The 19,414-nt window shown below is 36.7% G+C and overlaps 1 protein-coding gene across 1 annotated transcript; it reads right to left on the bottom strand.

Moving 5' to 3' along the window:
* Positions 1-2,171: 2,171 nt before the first annotated feature.
* Positions 2,172-19,414, bottom strand: lratb.1 (lecithin retinol acyltransferase b, tandem duplicate 1). Its single transcript, XM_072657504.1, has 20 exons — positions 19,144-19,414; positions 17,999-18,099; positions 16,094-16,163; positions 15,384-15,514; positions 14,508-14,596; positions 13,649-13,748; positions 12,998-13,041; positions 12,218-12,295; positions 11,898-12,094; positions 11,605-11,669; positions 9,962-10,068; positions 9,759-9,861; positions 8,724-8,823; positions 8,424-8,463; positions 8,240-8,291; positions 8,015-8,129; positions 6,228-6,311; positions 5,560-5,683; positions 2,888-2,978; positions 2,172-2,487 (listed from the first exon to the last, which is right to left on the bottom strand). The coding sequence occupies exons 1-20, from the start codon at positions 19,346-19,348 to the stop codon at positions 2,413-2,415; spliced, it is 1,971 nt and encodes a 656-aa protein (XP_072513605.1). The 5' UTR covers positions 19,349-19,414; the 3' UTR covers positions 2,172-2,412.

Below are 19,414 nucleotides of genomic sequence, written 5' to 3'. Positions count from 1 at the left end.
GAGGAAGGAAATATATTTGTTACCCAGTTTCATTCTAGTCGTGCACACAATATTTCTAGTGAATTGTTTCATTTCATTCTGGTTGGCTGGTGACTACCTTGATCGTTTAGCTTTAATATTTTTGTTGACAAAAAGCCAGAAAATTAAAAAAGATATGTTTCTATATCTATAGGGAACACAAGAAGTTCTTTGTTCTGGTACTAGTTATTTTAAATCTGTTTTCCACTGTAGTCACAAGACATTTACTTGAGGCTATTTCTGAGGTAGTTCTCCATACTCCCATTGTATGAGAGGTAGACGTCCATATGGTCTTAATTATCCTCATCCCCTCCAGTGCAAAGACAGTTTCTAAAGGACGAATGTAAAGGAACAGAAAGGAATGTGATTGTCAGAACTGTAGATTGAATTTTTCCAATAACTGCAACTGCATTGCACAAAAATAATCAGACAAAAAGCATTTAATGACGTACACTTCTTAGTGGCCTAAAGCTACAATCAATTCTTGAGTTTTTCTTTATTTGTGTTGACGAAATCTTAAATAAGTATAAAGTGTAAAATCCAAAAATTCTTCACATTATAAGAACCTCAGATCGTCCCCACTTGCGATTCTCATGCACGCGTGTGCATGGGCACTCTCCCCCACCCCCGGTGCCTCTACACTGGTGGGAGAGTGAAGATTGACAGAATGAGAAATCAGTTTGTCTTGGTGGCAACAAAGGGCTCCCATTGAGGGGTAAAAGCTGAATATTTAGTGGGGATTATTCTGGACCCTTGGGGTTGAGCACCATGCAGGGCTGTAAAAAGACGGTGGGTGATAAATGACAAGATATTTGTCTTCATTGCTTTTCGTCTGTCTGTGTCCCAGCGTTCCGATGGGTCAGATGAGCAAGGCTGTGTGATGAATGTGTGAATTCTGAAGTCTGAATCCAGCCAGCGCCAGTGTGTGGACTATGCTTACTTCTGATGCACTGAAATGAGGCCAATGACGAAATGCTGAGGTTGTCTGTGGGCAGTTGACAAATGAGTTATTCACATCTCTCTTTGAAACTGGTACAATTAGGTCGACTTAAGCGCACAAAGCCACACACAGACACACTCCCCCACCCCTTTTTCTCCTTCGCTTCCTGTGTCAACAGGAGCCGCCAGTAACAAGAGTAGGTAGCGACTCCAGACTTCAAAGGTTTATGGCTCCAGCGTCACCTCTGGAGCATGTGGACAACTCTGCAAAGATACAAAACAACTTGGTGTTCTTTCAGCAGACTTACTATTCTCAAAAGCCTGTTAACAACCATCAGCAAAATGGTGATAACACCTCTCAAACGCATGAAAATAAGAAACAGCAGTCAAACGAACCATTCTAAACACAGCATTTTTTCACAACCCAGATTTGGGTGGAGATTGGAAAATAGAGACACAGCAGTTTTTTTAGCTCCCATCCTGGTGAACTACTGTCTTTCAGTTTCTTATTGAAAGAGACAATGAGATGTTGGAAATCCCTGTAAATGTGAAGCAGTGGAGGGGAGTGGGCACACACTAACACAGTGTTTCAATTTTGTGGGTATTTATTTATTTATTTTTTAACAGTTTTAAGCAGAAGCTTCTTTTGGCTGTCTTCTCATATTTCCATAGCAGCATATGTCATGCATTTTGACATACATCGACAGATACTTTTCAAGATTCTTTACATTAAAAGTAACTTTTAGCATACACAAAAATATATATTTAATTGTGTGTTTAAATCACACTATTTACATCTATATTATTGTATATCCCCTTCAGAAATCTGTAATACCATACCATTTTAAAGCACATAAACAACTCACAGCAAGAACCAGCCAAAGTACAAGTACAGTAATGTACTACAACCAGTCATGTAAATATAGTTAAAAAGCTTTTCTGGTGGAAATAACATTTTCATATTTATACATAAATTAATTTAGTTTTTCAACTTGTGCTCTGCCCACCTAGGGGTTACATTCATGTAATTTCACAAGAACATCACTTTCTGCCAATACTGATTTGGCAGAAAATAACGTGTTAGATGGTGATTGGATCTAAAAATGCAAAGTATGTAAGTAAGAGTATGCAAAGAAAGATACATCCACATTTTGGCAGCAATTACAATAAAGACAAATATTTCACTATTTTTTAATAAAATATATTTTTATTTTATTAACAAACATCAGTTATGGATTATTTATTTTAACAAACATTAATAAGAACCCTTTAAACAACTTTTTAACATAGCTTATTAAGGCACGCTGAATTAAACAATTTGTAATTGCAATTAATGCTGAAGCCAGTATCTAACAACCTTACTGTGTACTTATAATCAGCATTTTGAGCAGACATGTATGTATGATCAAACACTACTCAAGTTTCACTAAATTCACAGACATTCTATTTCATTTCTCAGTCTACCAGAGACTTGAGTTCAGGCAGGCCAGTCACTATGTAGTCCAGCAGCATCTGTCCATATGCTTTACCCTGGAGGCAAAAGAAACAATGTTGTTTGTAATACTGTAATACTGTAATACTGGCATATAAGCAACCATGCTAATAGTCCACCAGATCAACATTTTAGTGTTAAGACACTGTATGATTTCAGATCAGACTTGCCAGCTAGAATATTTGTCTGCTTTTCAAATGTGCTCTTTAATACTGTTGGAATTAGTGGGTTGTTGTTTTATAATTTGTGCACTGTTTTAAGGGTATTCACGTAACTCAACATATATCGATATATCCGTATTTCATGTCTGTAATTAAATCCATTTTGAAATATCAACTCTAGAAGTTGTACCCAAAAGAAGAATTTACACCTTGAATTGTTATCTTCACAGTGTTTGTACACGGTGTATCCTCAAGGCTGTTTCTGTGTGTGTTTTACCTGAGGGTCACTCCTTAGAGAGGCCACCCCTCCCCCTCCAAGAGAGTTGTGTAGCACGAAGTTCAAACCACAAATACCAGGCAACTCATACCTAGGGGCAATCACACATACTTGAGAAATGTACTTTACAGTAATGCAGTCGCCAATCAGTTTTCACATATGTGTACTATTTTCAGTTTATTCTCTATCCTTCACCCTATCTATCTCTATCCACCCACTTGCATGCAGACAGACAGACACACAGTTTGTGGTGAGCAGATGTGTAAGACCACCTTACCAACCATAGTCACTCTTTTACACTTTTTGCATGATTTAACAAATTAAGTTAATAAATAAATAAAATAATCTGATAAATAATCTGATAAAAGTTGTAAAATGTTCTTATTTGCATCATATTATTTTAAAGGTGCACTAGAATGAAGAACTGATTGACCTTGACATAGTTGAATAATAAGAGTTCGGTATATAAGAGTGACATATCATGACAACACTGTTGCCGCTTCATTGAGAAGAAAACCCAGCATATACTAAACAGGGCCGTAAAATTGGACAATATTTACATAAATCCAGCCCACTAGCAAAAAACCTTTCAACAACTAAAGCTGCAACAAGGCAAAACAGCAGCCACATGGTGTTTTTACATACTTTTAGTCAGTTACTGAGACAATGTAGTTAGTATAGTGGGCAGTATATCACAGAAGAATTAAAAGTCTGTATGCCTTTATTGTATATCAGGGTTTACGATATTGACATTTTTTTCCAAATAGAAATCTATTATAAAACAATAAGCCTTAGACTTTGTGAGTTATATTTAAGCATAGGAATATTTTACATTATAATATTTTTATTGTGCAAAACAAAAAACAGAACTAAACAACAAATGGGCAAACCTGCAATAACGACATTCTTCTGTGAACATATCTGTGAAAAGTTTACAAACACTGAACAATAAATAGAAAAGAAAACTTCTTTATTGACTTTTTGTGAATTTTAAAATATTCACACCCTCGAACCAGAAACCAGTATGGGATGTGTAGCCCAAAGCCTAAATACTGTAGACTGGTAAAACTAGGGGCAGTGGTGGCTCAGCGGTTAGAGCGCCTGGATATTGATAACAGGGTTGTGGGTTCGATTCCCGGGCTCGGCAAGCTGCCACTGTTGGGTCCTTGACCCTTTACCCTCTCTGCTGGAGTTGGCTGCCCACCGCTCTGGGTGTGTGTGTACTCACTGCCCCTAACACACAGGTGTGTGTGTGTGTGTGTGTGTTCACCCCAGATGGGTTAAATGCGGAGGACACATTTCGCTGTACAGTGTACACTGTACAGTGACAAATACGTGCACCTTTACCTTTACTATTAGTTGGAGGAAGCCTAAGAGCACCAAAATCATCTTACTAATAGCATCCCATAGTTCCTTGCAGAGTAAAAGCAGGGCAGAAATGTTTGATCGGGCTTCACACCAGTCTTGCGCACAGCCTAATGAAAATACTGCCTCAAGTAAGGTTTAAGCATGTGTCTGACCCCATTTGTGTTTCACAGAGCCAACTAATTTAACAACCTTGCCTCTAATGCCCACGATCGAACTGTCCTGGTATTCAAGCACATGTTTTGTTTTAAAGTGATGAAACAGGTTACTATGGTTTCCACCATTAGTCATAGAAGAGAGAAGAGAGCATTTATCACTTTTCTGTCCTCTAAAGGACCACGCCCCCATTTGGATGAAAACAATCCCGGTCAGAGTGCTGAGCGCTGAATTGGAAATACTAGTGGAACCAATTTTCTTTACTTCCCCAGACAGCAAAAGGGGAGATCTGTGGCTTCAAACCATCCACAGAGAGGACAAAAAGGTTACATTTTCTGCCATTTATCAAAATGTTTAAAGTAGTGAATGTACATAGTGTACATAGTAAAAATGCAAGTAAATAATAATTTAATATTAGCCTGTAACAAAAGGGTTATGTCAGATAACAGCTAGCTTGCTGTTTTGTTGAAACATAGGTACCTTATGCTTCAAATGCCTTGATTATGTCATGATTATCGTAAGAATAATCCAAACTGAAAGTATGTCTAAATTCGGCATTAATGCCACAATAGGACAAACTATAGGGAATATGGACTATAGGAAATTCAACAGTCATGGATTTCTTTCATTTTTGTTCTATATATTGATTGGCTATGACATTGCCACATAAACCAGGCCTCTTTTTCCAGGGCATTTGTCTGCGGAGGGGTAACTCAAATTCAGTGCAAAAGGTAAAGCTAACCCAGCCAATCAGCTTCAATCTCTAACCATAAGCAGCCCTAAGAGGGCAGCAACACTATCCAGTAAGGCTTAGGAATATTTACAAAACACTTGTAAAACTGCATCTGGTAACTTTTCACCCCAAGCAAAGTCACATACTTATTATTTATACATCAAAGAACAACTCAAAATACTATGACACCTTTAATATTATTACTGTATACATAAACTACATTACTGTACATTGACTATGTTACCGGAATCTTGTATATAGACTCTTATATATACTCATATTTAGACTATTATTTTATAGGAAAACGATTTGTAATATTGCTTTAAGAAACTATACTTTGAACCTATGATTAAATGAAATGTTTGGATGATTGAGGAAAACTCAAACGTTGCCATGCATCTCTCCACGTCCTACTTACCGTGTCACAGAGGGTATCTCTATATTATCCTTCTTTATCAGGTGCTGGAAGTATTTTTCTACCACATCAGCAGTCAAATACTTCTTCAGGTAGGGAAAATAAAGTGGATGTCTGGCAATGACCCCTGAAACAAGTGGTTATATTTATACAATTTTTAGGGGGGATTTTTAGAACATCATGAAAATCTAAGAATGCTTTGTTCTAAATATCACTTTTAGTAAAAGTTTCATAACTATTTGAGTTGACCTTCTTAAATGTAACATTTTTTTATGTTGGACTGAGAGTGTCAAATAAAAATTAATTCATGACAATGGTTTAGTTTCTAAAGTAAATTTGTTAGTTGCATGAACTGTTTTTTTTTTGTTGTTTTTTTTTAAACAAAACTCAAACGTGGTGACTTTTCTTTATTGCACCATTCAGAGTATGGATGCCAAAAATAAATGGCTGATTAGTTAACTACATGAATGAGTAAGTGTTTAGGTCTTTCTACAATATAGTTTGGTGCGTGTATGGTATCTTGCAAAAGTTTGGGCACATTTGTTGCTCATAATTATTACTAAATGTTTATGTTTTTTTAACTATGTTAAACTGAGCAATTAAACATAAATATTGGTAACAGTGTCTATTCTTTCAATAACAATTGTGCAAACAATGAAGAAATATCTCACCAATATTTGCAGAGTCTCCTTTGTCACCACTCCTTGTATAAGCTATGTCCTCAAGTCTGTAGCTGTGAGGGCCTGTGGGCAGGTCTAAAAACAAAAGTGAAAAATTTGATACCTTGATAGCTGAACATGAACATTAAATAAGTTATATTTTTTTTACTTTGATTGCCCAAAATCAGGTAAGAACTTCCATATACTACGATTTAAAAGTATGACATTTTCAATTGCAAATAACTAATTTACCCGATAAATGTTTAAAACTATGCTAAATTCCAATTACACTGTACAAAGCAATCTTTAGACACCTCTGTTCAAATTTCGTGTTTTGTTGACTCAAATTAAAAATAAATTAACATGTATCGCAAAAATATAGAACAGCATATAAAATGTACTATAATCTTTGTACGTGCCACAATTTGTGTATTACCTTTATAATTTTTTCAATTAAACCAACTGTAATTGTACATTAGAAAGTGCAGAAGTTCTATGTAGAAGAATTGTTCACTTAGAAATTCAACACAACATGGGTGCCCAAACGTTTGCAACTTCAGGCGTTTAGAATGATGTGCTACATCTATTAATGCGACTAAGACAATTACGATTAGTTAATTTATATTCCCTTCAAGCTGTATAATTACAATTTAAGAATATTAGTTCACTACTCTTACTTATTTATGTTGTTCAGAGTATGTCTGTCAATCATTCATTCATTCTATGTCACCATTAACACAATAATTAATAAGTCTTACTAAACAGAATCTGTGAAATGCAAGTCTATTCTAGTTTAGTCTATATAAGTTTATTTTTAGTGTGTGCAAGAAACACTTTTATTCAGCCAGAAGATTCAGCCAGGATTCTGGACCAGGCATAGCTGAAGAACTTATAAGCAACACATTTCCAAGAAATACATTAAATACATTCAATGCCATTTACACCAGAACTCAACGGATTTGTGACTTTGGGGAAGTGAGTGAATGAGTGCATATTTGCATTCACTGGTGTCTTAACAACCAAACTAGCAATTCTTTAAGAAAGAAACTACAAAGAATGATTTTTCCTCTTCCAAAGCTGTGAGAATAATACGTAAATACTTTCTAGAATGGTAGTTGTCTAAAATTTAGTTTTCCCATGACAAAAGTTGTTTAAGATTGTGTGTGTGAGAGACTGTGTATTGTATACTTGCACGTGCTGCAATGCTAACCTGCAGTGAAAGGATGGCCCTGATTACTTGGAAGGTCTTGCAGCTTGTAAAACTCAACCACAAAGTGGCTGAAGGATAAAGCGGCCAATGGCGATCCTGCCAGAACACTGAAAGGAGTTTGTGCTTTTCAGTGGTCTACTCACAAAGCCCCCTGGGAACACTAGCACTGTAGAACAACACGGTGGAACAACAGGACCGGCGTTCTTATATAACCCTCTTTATGTAGCTGATCCCTTGGGTCAGACTTCTCATACTGTGTGACGGAAAGCGTTATTTAAGCCTACTTTCTGTTTAGACCACCTGCTTAATACATTTCACATCAATGAAAAATGGATCCTACATTAAAGGATATGTTCAATTTCTACATTTTAAAAGTCATTTTGAAAAATAAGAAGCATTGGGGAAGCATCCATTTCACAAAGACAAAAACAGAAAATTATAAATGAATTATTATAGGAGTGACACATCCTCACTAATCCAACTTTATTCACAAATTATTACATATTTGCATGTTTCTTAAATAATGGTTATGATATGATTTTTACTATCTTAAAAAATGATCCCAAAAGAAACTGACGAGTAAACAAACCTGTGGGCGTGTAAACTTTTTCTTCAGGAACGCAAGAAGGGGTGTGTCCTTTGGCAAAAGGAGATTCAGCCTCTCTGAACGTCTCTACCAACTCTCCATTGAGATGAATGTTAACCTAAAATCAGGCATAAACAACATACACAAGTTTCCTGAGCCAATAAATCTATACATTCGCGTATTCAAGATCAACTGCCCTCCTAGCACTGACGATAAAGGACCTTATACCTCGAGTTCAGTTTTAGGATGCAGGAAGAAAAAAGGCTTCAGTACTGGTGAACTGAATAAAAGACACAAATACACAATGAATGAACAATGAACAAAAACTTTAAAAGCTATGGTATTCTACCACTAAGGTGAATTGTACTTGTATTACTAAAATAAATAATTGTGCATCATAAAACTCACTTACACTCTAGGTCGGCCTCCAACAATGCCAGTGAGTCCAGGAGCTGTGGGTTTCAGAAATATATAAACTGACCAGTCCATTTCTATTAAAAATATGCTATATTATATATAACATTTTAATTTACAGCACCGCGAAAAATTATATGTTGCTCTATTACTGTCACAGGAAATATTTATTGATCTATGAACAAGTAATAGTATTTAAAGAGAACATTTTCAAACACACAATACTTACAAATTATAATTACAAATGATTATTTCATATATTAATTGAAACAAAGACAGGTACAACTGTGTGACTTACCCATGCCAGTACCTGCTGGAGCCACTTCTCTAGAAAAAAACTCCAGAGCTTTCTTCTGCTTGTGATGGACAGCCATCCACAGCACTGCTTCTCGAAGGCCCTTCACAGTGGACATTTATAAGAAAGATTTGTTAAGATCAATCACCTGGTGAGTTTTCCAAATCTATATTATTTAAATAATCTTAGTGTCTGTATTAATTGAAGCTTATAAATCACTTATATTGAGAGCTAGCTAGGCTAACAGCTTCCATTTGACAGAGTTAGTTTTAACATAATGTTAGTGAAATAATCCTGCACCTAACAACTGGGGTTACACATACTGCCCAGCCCATTCCCTTTCCCATACTCTAATCATCAACTACACTGCAAACTCTATCAGATAGACATCTTTCTTTGTCAGTATTTAGCTGAATAAACTCATAACATAATGAAAACAAGGAGGCTATAGATGGCATAAGTAAAACAGATTTCAGAAAGATCAATTTGAGAAGGAATAATGCAATGTCTTTCAAAAGATTTGAAATCATTTTGAGTCCCAAAAATCCTTTCTTGGAGCACTTTGTGGTAGGTACTGACCACTGCATACCAGAAAAATCTCACAAGGCGTGCTTTGATGCGCTGATCTAGTCATCATAATGTGGCCTTTGTCAAAGTCTCTCAGATTCTTATGCTTGCCCATTTTCCCTGCTTTGAACATATTACATTCAAGAATTGACTGCTCACTTGCTGCCAAATATAGCCACCACTTGAAAGAAGCCACTGTAGATGAAGATAATCAATGTTTTTCAGTTTATCTGCCAGTGGTAATAATATTATGGCAGATCAGTATAAATTTGATATGTTTACAAGAGACTCAGTCTGGGCAAAACATTATATGGGTTGATTTTTGATCAAAATGATACAAACATTGCATATTTTTTAATATATTTTATACCCTTTTAGATCATCACCACTTTGGCATTTCCACAGGTTTTCCACAACAACATTGATAATTCTGCTCCATGCATGAAACATGCATTCATTGTGTTTGCTTACACTGTTGCTTGCATGTGGTCCATATGTATCCTCAGCACCCAGAACCTGGATGTTGATGCCACTATAATCCTCTAGTCCCAACTGTCTGAAGATGCGCCTGGTTCTAAAAGAAAATATGAAAATTTGAACTTCAAAGAACTCTTCAACCCCCCCAAAAAGGAAAAAAACACTTTATTACAAAGAAAATTAGAAAAACAATAAACCTTTTGATAATGCTCTCTGCTGTTCTTCTAGCTTTTTCTGCAGCCCTAGGACCACCAACAGGACAAACCGCTGTAGTCCTGAATCCATCCATGTATGTGGCACAGACCTTGCAGAAAATAATAAACAAATAAAATAAAATAAAAGTAAGAGACACCTTTCAAATCCTGAGATTGTTGTAGGTAGCTTAAACACAAGAACCCAACAAAAGCATCATTAAGTGGTGTTTTATTTAAAAGATTACTGACGTGTTTCACTGCTGACCACTGGTGACTCACACACAAAACATTCAACAAGTGAAAAGTGGTTTATTGGGGTTTTGAGGATTATAGTCCACAGGGCAACAGCTCTATCTTTCACTGAGAAATGACTAGTTAAAACCCCAGTCAGAATTTACAAGGATAGAGTCACTAATAACTCAAGATTTACTTTCACAGAGGCTGGAACATTCCATGGTGGTTTTAACATTCATAAATTCTTAAGATGATCTATAGATTAATTGCATAAGAATCACAGGGCATGAAACTGTTGGTTACAACATACACAACACTACTCTACATGAGCCTTTATGTGACTATATGTGACTGTATATGTTCTAACTATGAAATGAAACTATGAAAGCCCTTAATAAGTAGCCTGGGTCTTATTCACTGCTAGTAGCTTGGAATATGAAATACGAAACTGCCAATGGTTTATGACTGCTCCCTTGAAATCCAATAGCACAGTGACTTAATTGCAGGGTGGCCCTTCTGTAAAATCTAATAAGAATTGTCTCAGGTATTATAGTAGTGAGGTGGATGGGAGGCAGAGTGTCACCATTTTGCTTTCCATTTTGTGCTGGAAGCCCGTTCCCTGATTACAGACAGCTGCAGCTTGTTCCTAAGGTGCTTTCAGCAGCAGCACAGCTCTTGCCATATCTTTATTATATATCAAACACAGATATTTTAGTGTAAGAATAAGTATTATTGTAATACTTATTTAGAACGTGATAAATAGACACTGAAGAATCAGACATCAGCATATATATTTTCATTATTTTTTACTTTAAAATACATTTTCATTATAATATTCATGTAATAAATTATGTAGTCGTTTCAATTTCATGTAATAAGTCCTTTTTTATTACGTCATTACAGAGCATGGTGGACCAGCAGGCTGACTGGTCTAGGTTTCACATGCATGTTTACATCTACAAGTACTATTTCTGTCCTCATGTTGAAACAAAACACTGTCGCTGTAAATGTTGCTCACATGGCTGTAAACAAACTCATCTATGTGGTTCTTGCATTAGGGCTGTGTTTAGACTGAACCTAACCCACAAGTAACTCGCCTGTTATAAGTTTTGTAAAGTGAAGAAGGAGCAGAGCGGAGCTTAAGGGTGATTTTATGGGTGGGCTGTTGGACACCTCACAGTACTGATAGCAATTTAGAAAATGTTGCAAGTGCAAGTTTAGTGTTTTAAACAAAAATACAAGCAAAACTGTAGTAACATACAGCACTAGGTCTTCCATCCAGTTTAATTTACCCAGCCCCGTTTGACTGCAACTTAACTGCTGCCATAGTAACACAGTAGTTGAGTGGGTTAAGACATATCACTGACTACAAAATGACAGCACATCCTCAGTGGTCTATTTTAAAGAGTTACCTTATAGTCACCTGAAGGGGGTGATCCTCTTGCTCCTCCCACTCTGACAGCTCCTCCATCCACACCTTATATTTGAAAGTTAAAGTAAGCTGATGTTCAATAACTGGCTGCATTTTTAAGCACACATCATAACTTATGACATGTAGTACAACTAGACTTTTACATTTTTTTTATCTTGATTCTACTATGACTGGCATTTTTTTCTGGGGCTTGATTATTGACTTAATTCAAGATTTGTTTAAGAGGCCACAAAGGTATCACCAACTGTTTACAAAATAAGCTATTCCTCCCACCTGGTATCTCAGTGATGGTGACCTGAGAGAAGTCACAAGAGACATCAGGTAGGAGGTACCGCTGTGGATCAGCGATTTCATACACTAACTGCTCAGCCACTGTACCAAATGAGACCAGCCCACCGGTTTTGGGAGGTTTGGACAGTGTAAACGAGCCATCTGCGGAGCATTCAACCACTGGGAAACCAATGTTATCCCTACAGTTGAAAAACAAAATTTAAATGAAAATTGTGTCTGTTGTAAATTTAAAGACTGTTTTAGCAAAACCCATCACCAAATGGAATTGGTTAACACACAGAGGTCAACAGCTGGCTTCTTACCAGTCTGGAACTGTGTGCCAATCTGTAAAAATCCCTCCAGTGACTTGGGCACCACATTCTATCAAGTGCCCTGCAAGGCTAAAAGAGAGACGGAAAGGTATATTACTTAATAATCATTTGTTTAGCAGGCATTCTTTAGAATGTGATAAATTAATAGACAGATTTACTAAATCCTACAATTTGCCAGAAAGACTAGAAAGTTTATATAGCAAAGATAGATGTGTATATAGCAAGCTGCTAAGGATCCAAAAGGCTATAAATAAAGCCAGTCAAAGTGCCAGCATGCTACTTGAAACTGACAGACAGTAGATCACATAAGCCCAGCAACAATGGCCATTGTTTTGAACAATGGTACACAATCCTGGTTGACAAGTACCACAACCCTATTCATTTTACAGTTTTCCCTGCTTCACACAAATATATTCAATTAATAAATTAATAAGAGTTTTTACTGAGATGAGTTGTGATGCATGTGACTCTTAAAAATTACAGACTCTTAAAAACTACTATTTAAATACTTTCCAGTTTTGAGTAGTGTTTTTAAAAATGTGCAAAATGCAAAATGTGCTGCACTTCATCCAGTTAAACCGGGACTAATTAGACTGTTTGTTTTGTAACATGAAGGTGATCAATGTTCTTTAGGCACTGACGGTGTCCTTAATATGCTTAGACAAACATAGTGTATCACAATAACAATAAGATTTATCATGATACAATAAAATATTGTCATATTACGCAGCCCTAGTGTCAAATAACAAACATGCATTACAATAACAGTACCTTCCAGTGGCCAGGAGGTCATAGTCACTCTGCCCCCATCCAAACTGTTAAAGCACCAAACACCAAATTATAATGTCAAATAAACCTACACTTGGAAAATGTGTTCTTGTACACTACTGGTCAAAAGATTTAGAAACATTTTTCCCTGCTTCTATTTACATTGAAGCAGTCCAGTTACTTGTGTAAGGACCTGTGTTATATCCCTTTCACATTATTAAGATAACATTGAACATCTGGATAGCTATCATAATGTCTAGAAATAGACATTAAACAAAGAAACACAAATAGACCATGGGAACTCTTAAAAGTGTGAACTTTCTCTTAGAGTAATTACAAATACAGCCATATTGCCCTGAGTACAGTTTTTTACACTGTCAAATAACTTTTTGAAATCGGAGAAAACTGAAAAGGTCTGGTACAGGAAGCCATCTGACAGACTCCAGACCTGGATCTCTGGGTTTGACAGGATCACTGGCAGTAGGAAAGCTATTGCTACGATGACAAAACAAGAAAAGCAGTCTTGGGTAATGCAACACTGCCAGTGGACTAAAAAAAATTGTGGGTGTTGTAAAACTTTTGACCGTATACAAAGCAAGGCATGTCCAATTTTGTACAGCAAGTAACAGCAGCAGTTGTAATGACAAACCATACTGAATGCATCAGAGGTCCAAGCACCACTGCACTGTCAACACAACGTCCAGTCACCACAATATCAGCCCCAAGGTCCAAGCACCGCTTGATTGGAAGAGCACTGCAGGAAGCATATATTAAGACATATTAAAACATTTCTTCAGTTTTATTTGCTTATCCAATCTTTCAACATTGTCAACATGATCAAACATTGTATAAAATACAAGATCTTTAAATAAGTTAATAAAAAATGTTTTCATGGGATGTCACATAACTACAAACCTTAAAGCTTTAATTTAATCAGAATTTAAGAATTGTAAATACAGAAAACATTATCTGTAATATTTATTCATTTCAATATGTACAGTCTTGAAGATCTTAAGGTTACACAAACGTCGCAACAAAAAAACACACTCAATATCGACATTTGACCACTTTAAAAACACCCCAATAACAGCTGAATCATATGTATGAGAAGGGCAAACAGAGAGAGAAAGAGAGAGAAAAATCTGGAACACAGAGAGGGAGGGGTTCGAGGAAGCCTTGCTTTAAAGAACAGCTTTGAATGTGGACTTAAAAGAACGCTGCAAAATTGTGGGGGAAGGGCATTCCACAGTTGCAAGCCTGCAAGCCTGCAAGCCTGCAGCATGGCTTTTGGGGGATGGAGAAGAGAATGTGTACAAAAACAATGTCTGTTAAAATGTTAATAAATAATCTACAGTAAAATTCAATTCTTGTTCAGTATAAGTAGGACATTTTGGAAGATTTCGGAATTTTTGATATGCGTAAGTAAGTAACAATTGTAATGACAGTGTAAAATATTACCTACTACATTTGCAGGTCATGATCAATCACTTTTAACATGTCACTTTCCCCTTACCCCAGATACGCATTCATACTGTGTACAGTTTTGGGAAGTGGTTTCTTTTCTTCCACATCAGCCATCCTCAGCATACCCAAAGAGTCTTTCTAAAGAGAGAAAAAACTTCTGTTTTGTTATGTTTTTTCTGACATTAGCAAAAGCTTATGGAATGATGTAAAAACTGTATATTCATGTTTATCATAAGAATGTAAATAGGTTTTTTAAAATCATATTGCTGCTGGGATTCTGTTTTGTTCCATAATTCAAGTGTTGCAATTCACATATGATTACATAGAACAAACAGAACTATTAAAAACACAATTCACCCAATCAGAACTATAAATAGTCCCTAATTTAAGTTTTCCATGATGACTTTGTTCAGATCATTTTGCAAGCCAGTTTGGTAAGTGGAAGGAGTCTGTGATTTGATGTAAAGTATTGCTATTTTAAGATTACATAGGTGTGGAAAGGTCTTAATTAATGTCTTAATCAGCCCACACAACACACATGGATATCAAGACCCAACAATTAGGAAACATAGGTAAACTATTTTGAGGAAAAGCTGACTTGATCTACTCCTGGTAGAAACAAAGAAACAATGACACAGGCAAGTGTGTCAATATTTTTGTCCATATAGGGTACACAATCGGTGTTCATTTATATACATATGTTGAAACTCAAGCATGGCATATTTAAAGTGCAGACCAAAACCCACTTGGCTATTCTGACTGACTTGCTGGCATTAACATTTTGAAAACAATTCCTTGTGGGTGTCTAAAAGTGCCTGATAACAGGTCATCATCTACTGGAAGAATTTGCCAATTACATTGATAACTTTAAATATGTAAATTTGTCTGCATGCTTGTGTTCTACAGAATCAGACACTCTTCTCACCTGTGTCATTAAGTCATCGCCAGTTACCACTGCAACTTTTAGGTTGAGACCAGCTTTTTGCACCACTTCCTGTATAGCAGTGGCACAGGCAAGAGGATTGACCCCACCAGCGTTGCTAACCACACGAATACCTACAGAAAACATGTGAACATGTAATAACTGCCTTGTATATTGGGATACTGGGGCAAAATCTGTGTAGTTCCAACAGCCTATTGTCTATTCTTTAGATAAGGGGATTCTTAAAGTTTTAGATGGGAATCTGAGGTCTGGGGAATGCTGGGGATGCATATTTTGCCAAAAGGCCTTCAGTCTAAAATGTATTTTACATTTTATTTATGCCGGAGAGACACAGGCTAAGAGGTGCAATAGTGTTAGCAAAGAAAACACCCCCCAGGATATGTACTACTGCATATAAACTACAAGACAGGTATTCCCCATTTTCTCTAATTGAGAACTATCTGCTCTAGATTAAAATTTAATACAAAAACGTCTGAAATGATCATTTGGCTGCCAGTAATGAACAAATCCGCCATTCACATTACAAGCATATAAAATATTCTAGTAATAATAATAATAATAATAATAAACTGCCTATTCATATTTGACATTACTGACAGTCTGTGCAAGACTATGAAAAAGCGCTACAAACTGCACCTAACTGCTTAAATGTTTTTCTTTTTACATACAATCACATTTCTTGTCAGTCTTACCATTTTGGCTAATGTCTTTGATGAATGGAGAAATAGCAGCAAGAACAAAATCAGGAGCATAGCCCATGTTCTGGAAGACAGGGAATCAATTGTCATCTGTACAGCAACTGAATAAATATTTTCCTTCAAAAAACATATGGTATAACTTAAAGTAGCTTCCAAAATGTTTCCAAAATGTTGTTGTGGTTGTGTGACAGAAGTTCAAAAATGACTCTATGGACTCTATGATGACATTAAAAACATCATGGCACAAACACCTATTTAAAACGTTGCAACATAGTTAGAGAAGTATAAGATGTGAAATTGTTCTCAGGTCCTTTGGATGGTGTCAACAAACCAAAATATAAGACATAATTTGTTTTGCATCTTCTTGGTTGGAGGTAGAGGAGAGCATGTTTTCATCACTTTGTGCTTAAATGAGGGTATCAAAAAATAACGCTTAAAACATCTGTTAAATGTAAACTTAAGGTCTCCAGTTGAAATCTGACAATGGCAAAAACAATGGCAATGCTTAATACCCCTAAAAAGCAGGCAATCTATAAACAGAACCTTTGTTTCAAAAGGTGTCTCTAATCCTGGACTAATCCTCACAGCAAGCAAATATTTTGAAAAGCTTTAGACAGTGAAAAGTTCACCATTAAGGAAACACTGAACAAGAACAGCGTGCATGGCAGAATAGCAATGAGGAAGCCACTACTTTTCAAGAAGAACACCCCTGCTTGTCTGCAGTTTCGATGCACTTATTAATTCTGGATTGTACCAGCAATTTTTACTAAAGAACGTCAGCGAATCTGTCCATCATTGAAGCATAACTGCAAGTGGATCACGCAGCAAGACAACTTTCCCAAGCACACAAGTAAGCCCACAAAGTCCATACCATAACCCAACGGAAATAATGTGGAGAAAAAAGGGCAGCTCATGCAAGTAATCCCAGCAACATCACTGAATGATTTTTGTAGGAAGAAATTGTTCCAACCTGTTTTGCAGGAATGATCACCAGTTACCAAAAGCTTTGGTGGAAGTTACTGCTGCTCAAGGGGTTCACACTAGTTACTAAAGATGGATAAAATTTGGACAATTCTGCTCAATAAATAAATGTACACTAATGCTTTGCAACCTTTGTTTAACTGGCTTCTCTTCATTTAGTTAAGTACTGGAAAATCTAACTACATTTCAGATCGACTATATGCAGAAGTACAGATAATTGTACACTAACCTTGTTGCTCTGGATAAAATGCAGTTTGTTCTCAGGCTATGCTGCAGCTTGAATTTAAATTTCAGGTCTGATTAAAGCTCTACCCAGCACCTGCAGAAACTGCAGCACACTGGATCGAATCATTGACCAAAAGCAGTCTAAATCTATTGATACAGGTCCACACTTTGCTACTCAGCTAAACAAGCAGGACCACTCTTCAGGCCAAAAGCGACAAGACAACATATTTGACATTGAAAAGCACAGTTGCTCAGACCACTAACAGTTTGACCAGCAAACAAATCCATCCCTATACTAGCACACCATTAAAAGGTGGCTGAAGGCAGATCCTCAAAAGAAACCTTCTGTCTAAACTTGATAAAGAAACAAACACAGAGAAAAATGTGTTGTGTCAACCAAGGCCAGTTAGGCAAATATCCACTTCAACAGGTATTAAGCCTTACTTATTAAGTAAGATCTTGTTTGGCATGGATTACATACAGAATGTACGAACTGTGTCTGAGTCACAAAAGAAAAATGCAGATGTCCAGAGTTGTTGTTTTCATGTCCACAAGAAATCAGCGGAGTCCACAGTGTGGCCAACACGGAAACATCAGTGAACACTATTTGCCAGTACAAAGGACCAGAGTGTAGAGAACCCTTATATGCATTGTGTTTAGATATATCAAGTAATGTAAAGTGAGAATACTTACAGGGACCTTAGCTTTAGCTGCTGTGAGAAGGGACATGGTGATTTCTGACAGATAATCAAACACAAGGAAGTCCAGCTTACCACCATGTATAAGCTGGGGGACTGTGGAGGAGAATGAAAGACAATATTAGGCAACGTAAAACATGAAAGAGAGAGAGAGAGAGAGAGAGAGAGGGAGAGAAAGAGAGAGAGAGATATGAGAAATAATAAGATAATCCAGTGATATCAGTATGTTTAAAACATGAATGGAAACTGCAGATTATTTTGTTTGTCAGAGGCACTAAAAAATTTAGCAATGCAGCATCTTTTGGTAAATTAGTTAATTAAAACATACACACATATCTTTGCCACCCCCTGGTGGCACTTTCCTTAACTGGCCTCAAACTCTCCGTGGACTTGCCTTTTCACTTCACAATTCTGCACAAGTCACACTGCCTGCAGATATATTTAGCTATTTTGCTCATTTTGTTGGCATGAATCTTGTAAACAAAAACATAGGGCTTAGAAACAAATAAATGTTTAACGGAACAATAACTGAACAATAACTGAACAATAATAAGCCTTGTGCAGCCTTTTAAATGATTTATTATTGTTTTGGCACCATGCCTAATGCCAGGCGTGGGCTAGAGGGGTATAACGCCTACCAAAATTAAGCTGCTTGTACCATTCAATACTTTTGGGATGAGTTGGGGATGACGTGGGGTGGTGTTCATTCCACATCCTGACCTCATTAACCCTTGTCAGTGAAAGCAATCAAATTCTTTTTACATGCTCTGGAAGAATAAACCCGATGTGCAAGAGCTCCAACTCAAGCTTATGACTTACAGGACCTTAAAGTCTCTGCTACTAACATCTTGGTGCCACATATCACAGGGGCTTTTTTAGAGGTCTTGTATGGTAAGCACTTTTGATGGTATGCAGCAGACCTAATATTTGGCACATGCCATACTGTTTTGGCTCACTTTGTATATAGACAATAACTGCAACTGTTTCAGAACTATTTATCAGGTTTACAAAGGGGGTGATGTTTGTCATGTTTTTGAACTGAAAAAAAGAAAGAAAAAAGGGGGGGGGGGGTACAAAGATAATAAAAAGAAGAAAACAGGTGGGTAGAAGCATGGTGACAGACTGCTTGCTTGTGTTTACCTGCTGTTGCAGTGTCACCCCAGAACCCTGAAGCGCAGCCGATGCGGACAGGTCTGAGATCAGTGGAGTACCGTCTGAACTTCCCTAAACGGCTAAAGCTGAAGTTATGAACAACTGCTGTGCTCGAATAAGTCCGCTCTGTCCACCGCTGCAAAGCGCACCCTGTGGCCGAGCGGGCTAAGTTATTTAGGCTGAATAAATGCATATTAAGTTATTCTTACTATTATTTTTTATAAACGTTTTTTTCTGCTCGTAGCTAAGCTATCTTAGA

Source organism: Salminus brasiliensis, chromosome 15 (genome assembly GCF_030463535.1).
Source record: "Salminus brasiliensis chromosome 15, fSalBra1.hap2, whole genome shotgun sequence".
Lineage (NCBI taxonomy): Eukaryota > Metazoa > Chordata > Actinopteri > Characiformes > Bryconidae > Salminus > Salminus brasiliensis.
This window is presented reverse-complemented; position numbering and strand designations above follow the sequence as displayed.